The following is a 15,648-nucleotide window of genomic DNA, read 5'->3' as shown; positions in this document are numbered from 1 at the left end:
GGACTGATCCGGTTGAACCCTGGTCCGACCAATTGAACCTTGAACCGATAAGCTCACCGGTTCGATGACGGGTCCGGTTCTCACAATCTTGATGGTGACAGGTAACTGCATAAAACCAACCAGTAACAGTAACCACCGAGTACTCACACAAAACGCAGCGTAGCCTTCTTAGGGTTTTGCGATTACAGTTTCCCACTTTGCTTCATTCAAATAACACTATCAATCTTCTCCACAACATTGGGCGATTCGGTACCATTTTTGTTCTTTTTTCATTTCTCAGAATTGCACTTTTAGGGTTTTTAAATTTTTGTTTATTGTATAGAATTTTTGTGCAATCTTCTCCATTTTTGTGATTATTTGTGTTTGGGGGAACTTGTCTTTCATTCAGGCTTTAAATTTCTGTGTGCTTTAAATCTTGGTTATATATTATGCTGTGCTTTGTTTGCTTTGAAAATTTTATTTAATTTTTTTGGTTTTTGTGTTGGTTGTTAAAAAATTTATGTGTTTTGTTTCTTGGTTAGTTGCTATGATGTGTTATATTATGCTATGCTTAGTTTACATTGATAATTTGAAATAAGCTATTAGTGCTTTAAATTTCTGTGTTTTGATTATTGGTTGCTATGATGTGTTGCATTATGATGTGCTTTGTTTTGCATTGAGAATTTGATTTTTTTTTTGGGTGGGGTTTTTGGCTGCTTATTTCATTTGTGTTTTGGTAATTTTCTTCTAACTAGGGTTTTGAATTTCGGATTTTTGTGTGTTTTGATTCTTTGTTTTGTATTAAGAATATGAAACCTGAACTGTTTGCTGTGTTTTTGCAGTGCTAATTAATGGCTTACGTTGATGAGGATGGTTCTTCGGGTACTGGAGATGATGTGAACATGTTAGAAGGACACAAGCGTCAGGCTGGTGTTCCGGCTAGTGGTGGTAGGAAGAGAGGCCGAAAAGCTACTGGTGATGCCATAGTGGATGCCATGATGCAGATTGCAGCTGCTTCGAAAATGAGGGCAAGTGCAATTATGAAGAACAAGGACAAATTCTCTATAAGCAAGTGCATCAATGGATTGGATGAGATGCAAGGTGTTGATGAAAGGATTTACTTTTTTGCTTTGGATTTGTTTGAGAATCACCCTAATGCCCGTGAGATTTTCATCTCTCTCAAGGGCGAAAAAAGATTGCCATGGTTGCAGGGCAAATTTGGTGTCTCCTCCGGTTTAATTTAATAACGGAGAACATTGTCCTTTTTTTTGTTTTTGGTTACGAAATTGTCCCGCACTTTTGTATAGTTAACTAGACTACAAAGGAATGATGTTAGTTACTGTAACTAATTTTGATTTCGTGATCAAAGCCTATGTTACTGAGTTTTTCGTTTTGAATTTTTAATGCAAACACAGCTCTTTGTTTTCAAACTCTTCTTGACTTGTTTTATGCATGACTGGAATTTGAATATCATAAAGGCATTGTATCTTGTACATTTCGTAGTTTTGAAGTTTATCTTTACAGATACACCAATCAACATGGACGACATTGACTTGGAATTGGATGAGATGGAACTTGTTGCGGCTGCTGCTGGATACTATTACTATAGCTCTCTAACCAAACAGCCTTCCCGCTGTTTATCGGACAGGAGATGCGAATTTATGACAGAAGTGCTGAATGGGCATGATGACTTTTGTCGTGAAATGTTGCGGATGGACAGACACGTATTTCAGAAGTTGTGTGGCATTCTCCGCCAAAGAGCTATGTTACGTGATGCTCCTGGTGTAATGATAGAGGAGCAGCTAGCAATATTTTTAAACGTCATTGGCCATAATGAACGTAACAGAGTGATTCAAGAGCGGTTTCAGCACTCTGGTGAAACCATTAGCCGACATTTTAATAATGTATTGAAAGCTATCAAATCTTTATCGCGTGAGTTTTTGCAACTTCCTGAGCATACAACATCTCCAAAAATTCTCAACAGTTCTAGATTTTACCCATATTTCAAGGTCCGAATAATCTTTGAGCACATTCTTCCTCATTATGATCTATTAAGTTTGTTTTCCTATTTATCGCTACTTGTGCTACTTCATTGACCTCCCCCTCCCCCTTCTGTGATTTCAGGATTGTATTGGAGTAATTGATGGTATGCATATTCCTGCACATGTTCCAGCCAAAGATCAATCTCGATTTCGCAATAAGAAAGGTATCTTATCTCAAAATGTGCTGGCAGCTTGCACATTTGACTTGCAGTTTATATTCATATATCCTGGCTGGGAAGGTTCTGTTTCGGACTCGCGGGTGTTAAGGGCAGTCCTTGATGACCCAGATCAGAATTTCCCACAAATTCCTCAAGGTACATTAGCATTATGTCTGTGGTCTTGGATTCATTATCTGTCATTTTTAATTCTTACACATTACATCAGTTTTGTAACATTACGGCTATAGTATATAGGAATTTTAACTGACCATTATTGTTCCGTGATACACAATTTACTACAAAGTGCTGCCAAATACAATGCTATGGTAGCACTGTAGAAAAGCGGAATTTGAACAAATCACTATTTTTTGTGGCGCATGATTGACAATACTGCATTACATTAGTAATAACTTCATTAATCTTTTTCCTTGGATTTATTTTATAGGAAAGTATTACCTTGTTGACCAAGGATACTTGAATACAGAAGGATTTATTGCTCCTTTTCACGGGGTCCGGTACCAGCCGTATGAGTTTAGAGGTGCTAATCAATTACCAAGGAATGCAAAGGAGTTGTTCAATCACAGGCATTGCTTTCTGAGGAATACTATTTTGAGATCATTTAATGTGTTGAAAACTAGATTCCCAATCCTTAAACTTGCTCCTCAGTATTCTTTTCAAAATCAACGGGATATAGTCATAGCTGCATGTGTTTTGCATAATTTCATCCGACGCGAAGAAAGAAACGACTGGTTATTCAGTAGTTTAGGGGGGACACTCGTGAATGATGAACTGTCAAATCTTGATGAACTTCCTGACATTCAGTTTCTTTCTTCGATACAAGAACAAATTGCATTCTCATTACGCGAATCAGTTTCTGCAGCTATGTTTGATGACTTCTTAAATAAATGGGACGAGTGGTGATTCTTGACTGAGGTCTGTTGTCATCGAATGGTGACTTAATTTGTGGGTTTGTTGCAAAAGGCAATACGTGATTTAATGATTTACATATTACCCACTTTTTGATTTGATGTTTATAGGTCGGTGCTCAATGTAATTTTGAATAGCTGAAATTTTGTACAGGCTCTGCATATATAATTAGATGTGGTTACAGTTGCCATTTTTTTTCTTTCAAATTATTATCAATATTGATATTGATGTGTCAATGTCATATAGTGTCCATGTTAGATGAGAGCATATTTTATTAGTAGCAATTAACATTAATTGTAGTTTGAAAAAAAAATTAAACTGTATGATTTTTACTAAACATATCAAAATAGATGATTTTAGAAATTATTTTAAATGGGAAAAAAAAATTCATGAAAATGTTCATTCATAAGGTAACAAAACTGTGTTTTCCGGATGTGTGTGTACGTGGAAGTGACTTTGGTGGTGTGGAAAATTTGTATTCCATTTTTCTTGGAGGTTTTAGGTGAGTTAGATTTGAGACGCTCATTATGGTCAAGATAGATTTTAAGGTAGTTTTTTCCGTTGAATAACAAAAGTTTAAATGAGTTAGATCACAATAACTGACTAGGTCATGAAAGACTTCAAAGAGCGCTGATAGAGATATTTACATATTTGTAATCAACGAGTTCCTAATGCTGAATAAATGAATTGAACTGACTCTTTAGATATAAGTCAATTCTTTTACCAACTGAACCAACCTATGTTGGTTGATTGAACAAATAATACTTTAAAACCTAACGATACATGAGGAACCCTTTTATTGTTTGCTTGATAATGGCACTTTGATTTGCAAAAATATAAGGGAAGAAAAATATACATTACAAATAATTATGTTGAGTTGTGACTCAAACATTGTTGTGCTGTTCTTTTTTGTATCATATATATCAAACGCACTGTGAATGTAGGTGAAAAGAACTGTAACTGTTAATATATGGAAGACAATCAAGACTTGTTATGCTTTAAAGATTTTTTTAACTTCCGTTCAAATTTATTTCACATCCAATTCTTATGCAATTTTTCCACCCAGCCAAGTTTCAGCAGCTACAAAACCTTGAAAGTGGAGAAACATGTATGGTATCTATATAATTAGCTTAATTCTACTTTTGACCTCTAAATTGTTTAATTTGACTATTTTGGCCCTTTCCTCCTTCCGGCCTTTTCAAATTTTGACTTCTTGTCCGTTGGTTTATACACATCACCTCTTTCGCAATCCAACACAAAATTTTGTTTTCTTCTCAATGAACTGTAGTCGGATTTCTCCATTACTATAGTAAATCCCAACTTTGCAACTATAGTAAGTAATCAATTCATCTCAATCCTTATATATTTTATTCGTTGCAAATTAAGCACTCGTATCTGCAACATGCACCTCCAATTAAGCAATGTTAGACTTCGAATCAACGTGAGCCTTATCAATTTAAGGGTTGAAAACATCTGGTTTCAATTCATCGGACAGTTTTAATTCATCAGCCATAACCACAATTAAATGACCAAAAGTGGCTTCCAATCATATGTTGCCAGCAAAATTATGCAGGTTATGCATAAGTTCCAGTTCATAATGCAGATTCCGAACTGGCTCCAGAGATTGGGAGAGGATCGTCTCCAGTGGATATCTCACTGGAGAAAATCCAATGTTGATATCCACCCATAATTTCTTTTTGGTCATGATTAAACACTTGTACAAAAACAAAATCAATGGTTTGAATTGAATGGGAGAGAAATGTCAACGGAGACAATCTCCTCCCCCGAGATCAGTAGTGCATTTCAAATTTGTTGAGGTAGAGAAGCAGTAGGGATGCAAAAAAAAACCTCATACTCACATGTATCTGTGGATAAAAATCAATCAATGTATTGTCAAACAAAAAAATAAAAGAAGAATCGTGTAAATCCTACTGTTATTCAATTCCAACCTATGCCTCTAGCTTCATATGCGCCAAAGTGAGCATAGGGAGGACCTGAAACTGAATCTTGTAGTGTTGGTAATAAGATGAAAAGAAATTAAGGGTGAGAAACAAGTGATGACTAGGATCAGATTGAAGAAAAATGGTTATGAAGATGATGTGATGAAAATGAAAGATGTTGGATGAGAAACAAGTGATTTTTAGGGTTTGAAACCCTATTTTATTAATATCCTTCGGCCAAGTGACTAGGATTTCGCGTCATAAATAATTGTCAACCCGTCATCAAATTAGAAGAAAACAAGTAGAAGACCTCGAAATCAAAAGGAGTAAAATGAGGGGCTAAAATAAACAGATGCCAAAATAGCTAAATTGGTAAACTTTAAGTGTCAAAAGTGCCATTAAGCCTACATAATTGTAAATGAGGGGCTAAAATAAACAGATGCCAAAATAGCTAAATTGGTAAACTTTAAGTGTCAAAAGTGCCATTAAGCCTACATAATTGTTTGCCAAAAAAAAAACCCAACATAATTTAACAGAGATATCACATCAAACTTCTATAATCTAAAAGATTTCATTTGTAACAATTCCCACAGATTGAGCTTGAACTCTTCCATTGAGAAGTTCTAATAAGCTTATGTCATCATTGTCCAATAAACAAACATCTAGTAACTAAATAACAGATTATGAATACAACATTGATGCCAGTCTTCTGCGAACTTAATTTAATGCATGTCGCAAAACTCTGGTGTTATTTCAACCTGTGAATTTCAAGACAGCATCTACAACTACAGAAAAGTATACAAAAGAACACTATATATATAATCCCAACACTGGTTTTTCATTCCATCTCCCTTATAAAATAAAACAGGTCAATGAACTAATTCTTTGACAAGAAATGCACTCTACAAAGGCGATATTCCTTTCCTGCAATCCAAACACCAGTTTGTGACCATTGGATATCTTCCCAGTCTATATTTTCCTCTAGCACCTACCGATAGAAAATACCAAATGTCAATTATTGTGCAAAAGTAGCAAATATTTGAATTTAACAATTAATTCTAATAACATTATATGTATCAAATCGATTGATTATGTACATGTTCAAGCAAGCCAAACAAAGGTTTAATATAAGGGCTTTGGGACCGGAAAAACTTGTAAAGAAAAACGACAACATTCAACATTTACGTGCCAATGGAAAAGAAATGAAAGATTGATTCAAATATACCTCTACATGTTCAAGAGGTAGGGGGATGCCAACTGTGCGCATCAGTGTTTGGGGTAGAGGCTTCTTACAACGCGACCAACGAAATACATCAATCAAGATAGTATCAGAATCAGATTTGTCACCATTTGCTGAATGCAGATGATGATTTTGAGATTTTTCTTTATCTGGGTCGTGCAACTGAGTTGCTGGTATAGCTTTGACCATTTTCTCTCCAGCGAAACAGAGTTCATATCTACAAAGAATTAATAATGAGAATTCAATAGGGCCATCGAAACAGAATAGAGATGACCGTCATATCATGGATCCTTTGAGATGTACATAAATTAAACAAGCAATCTTTTACACTTATTAAAGATACTCTTTGAGGGTATTTTTGAAATAATAACATTAAATATAGATATATAATATATTAGTTGATCTTTGCTTATATTTGAGTCCATCAAATTTAAGCATTTTTTTGGTTAATTGAGTCCATATATTTATTATAAAACAGTAATAATGACACTAACATTCAAACTTTGATCAAATAGATACTGAGAAGCAATTACTGGAAGAAGAGGGAGAGTCCACGATGGTTTCAAATTTACAACAAAGTTGCATGTGACATTTGATAGCTTATGAATTTAAAAAAAAAAATATTGAAATGGAAATCAAATACAGAGCTTATAACAATTGAGATACATATCACTCATTTTAGTAAAGAATCTTGTTAAACATACCTGCACGAGTGTGTCTCCAGATACAGAACCTCTCCCTTCTTCAAGCGAGCAGATGTGTAGAGTGGCCTTTTTAGTCCCTTGTCAGCAACAATGCTAATACTATACTTGATCCTGATTGTTATACAATTATTATTAAATATTAAAAGCAAGCTACAAAAGCAAAACTGTTGCACCCTCTATCCAAGAGGGAGACTAAGAAATATTATCACCAAAAACAGCATTGCTTCAAATATTAAAAAAAAAATCCACAAGATTGGTCTCTGCTTTTGTCCTATGACAAAACATGATATATTACTATATTAGACTCTACTTTGCCAACTAAAAGCAACATACCAGGGCTCATTGCAGAGGTTGTACTGAATTGAAACTTCTCTTATAAATCTTTGCTTCCGCGAAGTATTCTGATGAACAAAGGTGACCAAGTTAGATTGTTCGTGATAGATTTTGGTAGAATTGAATATGAAAGAATTTACTTGAGAGTTTTATTTTGAAGAGATGAAGTTAAAAAAATGACTATTGCTTAGGAATGATGTTATCAAAGTATGATAGAATAATTGATTTTGTTTAGATGATATAGTAAAACACTTTAAAATTGTAAATGTGGAGAATTTAGCAAGTCCCTCATATGGAATCAAACACAAACTTTTTCCACCTTAAAATTCCATCAAACTCACATTTTTCTTACTGCTAATGACAGTTTGGACATCACATAAACAGGTTATAAGATAGTGATGTAGAATGTGAAATAACCATTAATTCAATTGTGAATGCAAAAATATTTGTTTATTATAGAGAATAAAGGACAAACCGAAGCTGTAGCCCTGGTAGTTACTGTCCGCTCAACAGCCATTGGTGCAAGGCTGGGCTCAATTGTTGATGTGTGAGTAAGGCAAGGTTCAAGATCAGTAGTTCCACCTCCTTTCTGAATACAAAAGAAATAAAGACAGTAAGATTCTCCATGTTTTTAAAAATTAAGGGCACATTTACCTCTCATGTTTAGGAAGTTCAAATGTTATACATCCAGTAAGGAAGCCTTTATGCAAAAACTAGTAAGCAACTTCTTTCATAAGACATGAGAGATATCAAAAAGTAAGAAAAGAACAATATATTTGCCTATTTGGAATGGAAAATAGCAAACTAGAGTGCATGACAAGCATCTAAAGTAGACGAGGTTGCAATAAAGAGATTAACTACATAATTTCAGTAGACAAAAGTTCAAAGAATAAGGGATTTCGCAAGGTCTTTATTACTACCTTCACAATGCAACACCGCTCAACTCTATAACTACAACCAATTGCAGCACCCCATGGTCGGGAACGTACATTGTTTCTCAGGGTGGATATATAGCCTGATATTGCACAGTATTAGCATCTTTAGATTATGCAGAGAGAACTTAAATAGTAAAGCCAATATCAGTGACTGCAATGGAAGGAAAATAACAAAACTAGCTGCTTAATAACTATGAAGAAAAAAAGTACTATATAAATAAGTTTAGGGGTCTTATATAAACATTATGCAAAAACAATTAAATAGATTTCAAGAGGATGCTTGGTGCAATAGATACCATTTTTTATGATACAAAAAGTACCTGTATCTTCTTTTGATACATGGATTAGTTTAAAAGTGTAAACTCTTTCCTATAAAATAGAAACACCAAGTCTGAACCTCATTGATAACAATTCAGATAAAAATAAGTCCACGGGCTGTTGGGTTTCAAAAAATCATTTTTCTGTTATCAAAATCCAAGCACCCTATTTTCACTATGTTTTCTGTTTTCGATGTTTTGGATAAAAATCGTCAAAACAAGGACTTACAATCTTGCGGAGGTAGCACCCGAATGCATGTGTGCAACTCTTGTATCGCTGTAGAAGGAGGAGAAGTTGTTGGGCGACAGTAACCTGTATGCATGAGAACTACACAACAAAATTGTAAGATCGGTAATAATTTCAAGTTTTCAACAAGCCAACACTGGTCATTTGCAATCAAAAGCTGGCCGCAGCCTTTCTATTATAAAACTTACCAGCAACAAGATCTGAGTCATATGTGTACACATCAGTCCCCCATAGCTGGCAACCTCTTACCTAAAGAGAATAATACTCTCAAAAATTGGTATAACATAAAATAAACAAATAAAAGACTTTCATCTCATCAAATGATTTTATGAAATGAAGTATTTTCACATTCTGCCCAAACCCAAAGGAGAGTCAATAAAAATTGTCCTTGATAATCACACAGAACATAATAAAATGGAATTTCAGATTTGCATTTATGGCATGAATACAACATAAATAAAACCAAAGGCAGACCTAGAAAATTGTAATGCAATGCAATTATATACAAAACATGAGAACAGAAATCATTTGAAGAACACTATCATTAGCCACTGAACCAAATTCTCTTAAGCAAATAACAAATACTCCCTCCGGTCCTTTTTATAAGAAACTTTTAACTTTTTAGATTCATTCAATAATTAATGTATTTGGTTTATATTATAGACCAAATACATTAGTTTTTCAATGAACCTAAAAAATTGATTGTTTCTTATAAAAAGGACCGGAGGGAGTATAATTGTAACTTGCATGGTACGAGAATACAACAATAGACGAAATGAAAAAACAAGCCAAAAGAAAGCAAAACAAGAACAAGGGCATCACAAGCAGCAAGCAGTAAAAAGAGTGATAAATGTAGCATGTCCTCAAAAACAAAGAGACTCATCCAAATTACAACAATGAAGTTTGATCTCACTTGGTGGTTTGCAGCTGTAACATTCACAGCTGGTATCCGAACTTCAAGAGTGGGGCCATCGTTAGAGCTTTCAGCATTCTTTTCAACTTGAGAATGAGATGATTCATATCCCTTCCACAACTTGATCAGTTCTTCCATGCTTTCACCAACTTTATAAGTAACATACGATACTTCTGCTTTACCTGAAATGCGAGAACTTACATATTACATATAGTGGACATGCAAATAAAAAATAATATGCATCTGACTCCAATATTTTTCATTTCACCAAGAAGTACTAGCAATTGACAAGCACATTATATTATACCCATCCACCCAACACGAGAAATTAAAAAGGAAGTAGTATAAAGGAGATGAGTAAATCTGAAAGGAGAGAAAATATCATAAATCCAAACCAATGGGCTAAATAAAGCAGTGTCTATTGATATCCCAAATTAATTCACGAAGGCACAAATCTACAAGAAGCCAAATAACTTTGGGCCACTGAACAAAATATGGCAGAATACCTTGAGACCTGCAAGATAAATGAAATAAAGTAATTATTAGAATAAAAAAGAAAATAGTACAAAGGACAATTAATCCAAAAACCAAAACAGTATGATTAAATCAAAACATCAAAGATGAGGCATCAACTTCTATCATGATGATGCTTCAAGGCACAAAGAGTAACGCAGTACAAAGGAATAAAAATATCAATTTGGCATAAGAGAAACAGCCTAGATTAAGTTCTTATGAATGAGCAAAAGTTACCAAAACTGTTACATCAACAACCTGAATTCCAATTCAGCCTATAAAATATTTTATGGCTAGCTTAAGTCTGTAACTAGATTTTGTTATTAATATTTTTATTAAAACAAAAGATATTGAAGAACTTGTGTTACAAGAAGAGTACACATTACTGAAACACTATTCTAAGTATATTCTTTTTAGGGCATTTACTTACAGGCATTGATTTGTGTGCTGAAAAAATTCACCTATTGTGAACACTACAAAATAACTTGTTCTTCCTACATATTAGGCTAGGAAAATACCCATGAACAATTGTTGACTAATGTTGTGCTAACCCGAGAAAATGCTTAACTTGAAAAAAGTAGACATAATCCTCCCAAATAAAAATTGAGAAACAAAATAAGAAAATTACTGCCAAAAATATCAAGTTGTTCTAAATTTCTAATAGAACTCTGAAGCTTCACATTTTATAACTAAAATTACATGGAAAATATTAAAAATGTATTTGAAACTAAAAAAAAAAAAGGACTGGATAACTAACTTCACATAAAATATGTAAACGAAAAAGTAGAGAAGGAAAATACTCTTCATTGTCTTGGGCATGGGGTCCAAAACGAGCCTCGAGATTGGTGGTGACAAGAGGACTAGCTCTGGATCTTTGCATCCTCTTGCGATGTTGAACATTACAACTATTGTCTTCACTCTCTTTCTCTCCAGTCCCTTCCCCGTCAGGTAATCCATCTTCTGATTGCTTGTCAAGTTTAAAGCGCTTATCAGTTCGACCACCTTCTAAATCATTGTCCCGTTCTTTCCTCCTATCTCTAGCTTCACCGTCAGCAGTTTTCCAGCTGTCAGCATCTTTGTGTTTCTTCTGTTCTAGTAACACAGTTTCGTGCACAGGAACTTTAACTGATCCATCACCATGTTCCTTCTCATTATATGAAATGTCTTTCTCCACTCCATTCCTTGATTCCCTCTTGATATGATCTTTTTCCCTCTCATTTGAATTTTCTTTGTTTTTTGGAATATCTTTCCTCTCCCTCTCCAACTTTTCTGCATCTCCATCTTCTTTGGCAGCCACTTTGATTTCACCAATGCTATTGCTAACTTGTGTACTGTTTCTGCAGTCACTTCTCTCTTTTTCCTTGTCCCCCCAATCCCGAGGTGTCACATCGCTTCTTTTTCTATCTTTAAATCTATCTTCACTTTTAGAATCAACTTTGTTCTCCCCAACAGCCTCATGAGCTCCCGAACAGTCCCTTCTTTCTACTGTTGGATTCTCCCTTCCAACTTCGGCTGGTGTATTTCCACGTGACATATGCCGGGATTCCAAACTTCCACCAGGAGAATCAGCATATCTTTTCCCCCTATACTCTCTCGAGTCTTTCCAATTCAAGGGGTTGCTGCTAACCAAACCAAAGGTGTCCTTCTCTGTCCTAGTGTCACCTTTTGTATCATTACGACTATCCCTTTCATATCTGGTACCCTTGTTGCTGTCATTTCCTCTACTTTCAAAACGCACATCTTTCTCGCTACGGATATCTCTGTTCTCTTTTACATCCCTTGATTCTATTCTGTTCTCAGTTCCAACGGGATGATCAGCCTGGGAATCAGTTGAAGATAATGGCATCCGATAAACTGAATGAAGAGGAGATCTTCTATCCGAATCACGACCTTCAACACGAATTGTCTTCGCCGCCCGAGAATCCTGACCTATTTCATGAGGAACATGGTGGTCCATTGAAACTGGTGAATGCAACTTTGAAAGTACACCTGACTCTTGATGCGGATGCTTTGTAAACGCCTCTTCTCAAAATTAAATAATACGACCCCCAAAATAATCTGAATTTCTGCTGTCTACGTATTTATTACAGGAATCACTAACTGCAAACCAAGAATCAAAACTATGTAAGATCACAATAGTTTCTCATACCAAAACGAAGTTCATATGCATACAAGTCCATTGCATGAGAAAGAAACACAGCAAATATAAGCACCGGTATAGAGGTCAACAAAACAACACTTGATAAAGCAACATCCTCAACATAGTCATCATTAAATTAACATTGTATATAGAAGCAAACATCAAACTTTACCACAACTCGTTTTTGCTACTTATCATACACTGCACTTAAACTCGGTACAAATACAAATTCCAACACTATAATTAAGTTTAGAATGCCAATTACCCAAAGTAAAAACATCAATAAAAAGAAATTATATCTACCCACCAGTGCAGCACTGACACTTTCGACTAAAGGTGTTCTAGTGTCCAACACCAACACACTTAGGAATGTTAGAATATTAGAAAAATGGCTTATGCAAATAAATAAGCTTTTTTGTTAATTCATAATTTCTCACTAGCAAAACTTGTATCTTCATAAGCTACTATTTCATAAAATAGCTTAACAAACTTATAATAATACATAAAAGCTTATTTATGTGTATAAGTTGTTTTGCATAAGCTCAAAATTAAGTCAATCCAAACAAGCCCTTGGTTATAAATATCAAGTGAGTTTCAAGCTACTATTAAGTCAAAATCAATAATATTTAGACTTCTTGTAATTCACTCATTCAATCACTTCTATTTTCTTAAATTGTTATCGGTGTTTACACATCAATATCAGTGTCATTGTTCGGCATCTGTCTACGTGTTCCATAGCTAGCAACACACACAGTCACATACAATCATTAAGCATTATCCCAAATGAAAATAACCCATTAAACATTCTCCCAAATGAAAATAAAATCAAACCCAATTTGAAAGATAACACATTAAGCAAACAATTGGAGTGCAGAACATAGAAAAACCTCATAAATACACAATCTTTAAATAAAAATAATATGTATCATAAAATTGGAAACCATACCATCAAACTCAAAGTCTCTGAAATATAAAATATGAACAAAAAATCTTTAACGGAACATTAATAGAGTGAAAAATGCAACAAAATGCGAATGAAAATGAGAATGCGAATGAAATGCATTGAAAAAAGTGTAGTAGTGAAAGAGTAAAAGAAACAGAATGGAATGAAAAAACCTAGAAATTGAACAAAGTGAAGAAGGAAGAGAAAACCTTGAATATCGGCGAGGCTTGTTTTCTCTTTAGCGTTTTTTGTGCGTTTGTGTTTGTTGTGTCACACATATATATGGATATTGACTATGATTTGCTTGCATATCAAAAATTTAATTTTTCATGAATTTAATTTTTCATGGATTATGGGTGGCTTTCTATATCAAAATTAAACTTGCCTACTTTTTTTTTTTCACCATCAGTTTAATCTGGTTCGGGGTCAATTATGGCATCAAATGGTTTCAGTCCCCTCCCGATCATAGTTGCGGGGATCGAACCGTGGTCCTCCCTACCAAGTTTAGCGTCAATCACCACTGAATCAACTAACGATTAGTACTTGGCTACTTTTCGATTGCATATTATTTTGTTTTAAAATGTGAAGCTATTATAGTTATGGCCGTTTGATCTGTAAAATTAAGACAAACAACACAAATAAAGATTAAGATATTAGAATAAATTTTGTCGTGTACGGTATTTGGTGGACAAAAGGTTATTTTGATATTTTAGATAAATTATGCAGGATAAAAAATTGTCTCTTCGGTTTAGTGGGGGACAAGAATCTCTGATTTTGTCCGGTCCCTTGACCCCAGTTTGGCCCAGTCTCATGAACAGTTTTAAAATTAAACACAATACAACTGAAGTTATCATTTTTAGTCCCTTATTTTTTTTATCAGATCAAACACAGCTCTTTAGTTTTTAAAATTGATTTGATAAAAGCTATCAGGATTACCTTTTTATTTTGGGTGAAAATAATTTTCTAAGAAATCTATAATAAACACTTTTTTTTTACAGTGTATATAATAAACACTATTTTTGTTAATCAAACTATTTTTGACGGTGTTTATTACTCATGAACAAGTTCTCCAAAACGATTCGGCCAAACATGAGAAAACATGTTATGACAATCAAACATACTTTTATACCATTTGCATTTGACACATTTGGCTTTCTAGCAACAGAGGTTGTGAACCTTCTGAAAAGAGTTCAAAGGGATGCATAATAATATTGTATCTTCTAGGTCTATGGATGTAATTTTTCAGATAGTTGGTTTTGCAATACAAAAAGGTTTACTGATAAGGAACACTTTTTGAAAAAATCACACAAACCAATGAATCACATTTAATATAGTTATTTTCATTTAATACTCTTATAAATTTAAATTTATTTCATGTATACCCTTATTTAATTACTCTTTATTCAACTAATTTGCTTATTTTTAAATTCTCTCTCGTAATAAATAAGGGCATAAGTAAAATTGAACATTTAAAACATTTAAAAATTGGTCAAAGTTTCTTATAAAAATGACTATTTTTTTCTGTCACAAAGTGTTCCTTATAAAAATGACCAGAGGAAGTATATTTTGGAAATTCTCTCACAATCCCCCGCCATTTACAAAATATATCTAAATTCATTATTCTAAAAATCTCATGGTTTCATATAAAGGTATCTCACTATTTGAACCATTACTTAGTAAGTTAAGTTTTCACTCATCCCTGAATAGATTGGTAGACAAGCTTTGAACCAATTATTCATTAGAACAAGTGTGCATAACTCACACATGAAATCTCGGTACCATTGATCAAATTATAAATATGACACGTTTTTTAGGCCTTGTGTTTCATATCCTTTCCGTGAAAATTTAAGAGTCAAGCCCTTAAACCCTATGAAGCGACTCCACTTCATTCTCATATAGGTAGACTATATCATAACTGCACCCATAATTATGCATTCAAGCAAACATATGCTATATGTCTATTAAGTAAAGAATCTCATCCTACCACTTTATTCTTATGGTCCAAGTACTTTATGCTTGGTTGGAGGCAAGCATATCTTCAAGAGTACGGAAAGCTACAATCCGGGGTTTGAAGAGGGTACGGTGTAGCTTGTGGGTTGTCCTAAAAATCCAAGGGCAATTGGAGGCAAGCATTTTTCGGGAGTACGGAGAGGTAGACTCCGGGGGCCGAATAGGGGTGGTGTAAACTTGGAGAGAGCGGCATGATGGTTGGTGGGAAGTTGGCATCACCATCAATTTAAAGGCAAGGTGGAGATTGTTGGTTATTGCCTTTGAATTGTGCAAGGAAAACAGAAAATTGGTCTTGTTACAGGACATC

At 34.3% G+C, this 15,648-nt stretch overlaps 2 protein-coding genes across 3 annotated transcripts; one reads left to right on the top strand and one right to left on the bottom strand.

Annotated features, from left to right (window-relative positions):
* Positions 1 to 122: 122 nt before the first annotated feature.
* On the top strand, positions 123 to 3,296 carry LOC123910230. Of its 2 annotated transcripts, none has more exons than XM_045961321.1 (5): positions 123 to 249; positions 822 to 1,080; positions 1,504 to 1,988; positions 2,104 to 2,335; positions 2,625 to 3,296. In XM_045961321.1, the coding sequence occupies exons 2-5, from the start codon at positions 831 to 833 to the stop codon at positions 3,098 to 3,100; spliced, it is 1,443 nt and encodes a 480-aa protein (XP_045817277.1). In that variant the 5' UTR covers positions 123 to 249; positions 822 to 830; the 3' UTR covers positions 3,101 to 3,296. The 2 variants fall into 2 exon arrangements, with proteins under 2 accessions (XP_045817277.1, XP_045817278.1); XM_045961322.1 differs by having other exon boundaries at positions 128 to 239.
* Positions 3,297 to 5,574: 2,278 nt separating this feature from the next.
* LOC123908060 lies at positions 5,575 to 13,771 on the bottom strand. The gene is made up of 12 exons (XM_045958566.1): positions 13,541 to 13,771; positions 11,049 to 12,348; positions 10,242 to 10,249; positions 9,736 to 9,917; positions 9,011 to 9,071; positions 8,805 to 8,903; positions 8,244 to 8,338; positions 7,799 to 7,912; positions 7,324 to 7,391; positions 6,991 to 7,101; positions 6,272 to 6,503; positions 5,575 to 6,034 (listed from the first exon to the last, which is right to left on the bottom strand). Exons 2-12 carry the CDS (start codon positions 12,203 to 12,205, stop codon positions 5,924 to 5,926), a joined length of 2,238 nt encoding a protein of 745 aa, XP_045814522.1. The 5' UTR covers positions 12,206 to 12,348; positions 13,541 to 13,771; the 3' UTR covers positions 5,575 to 5,923.
* Between the last annotated feature and the right edge of the window lie 1,877 nt (positions 13,772 to 15,648).

This window comes from Trifolium pratense, linkage group LG2 (genome assembly GCF_020283565.1).
Source record: "Trifolium pratense cultivar HEN17-A07 linkage group LG2, ARS_RC_1.1, whole genome shotgun sequence".
NCBI classification, from domain to species: Eukaryota; Viridiplantae; Streptophyta; class Magnoliopsida; order Fabales; family Fabaceae; genus Trifolium; species Trifolium pratense.
This window is presented reverse-complemented; position numbering and strand designations above follow the sequence as displayed.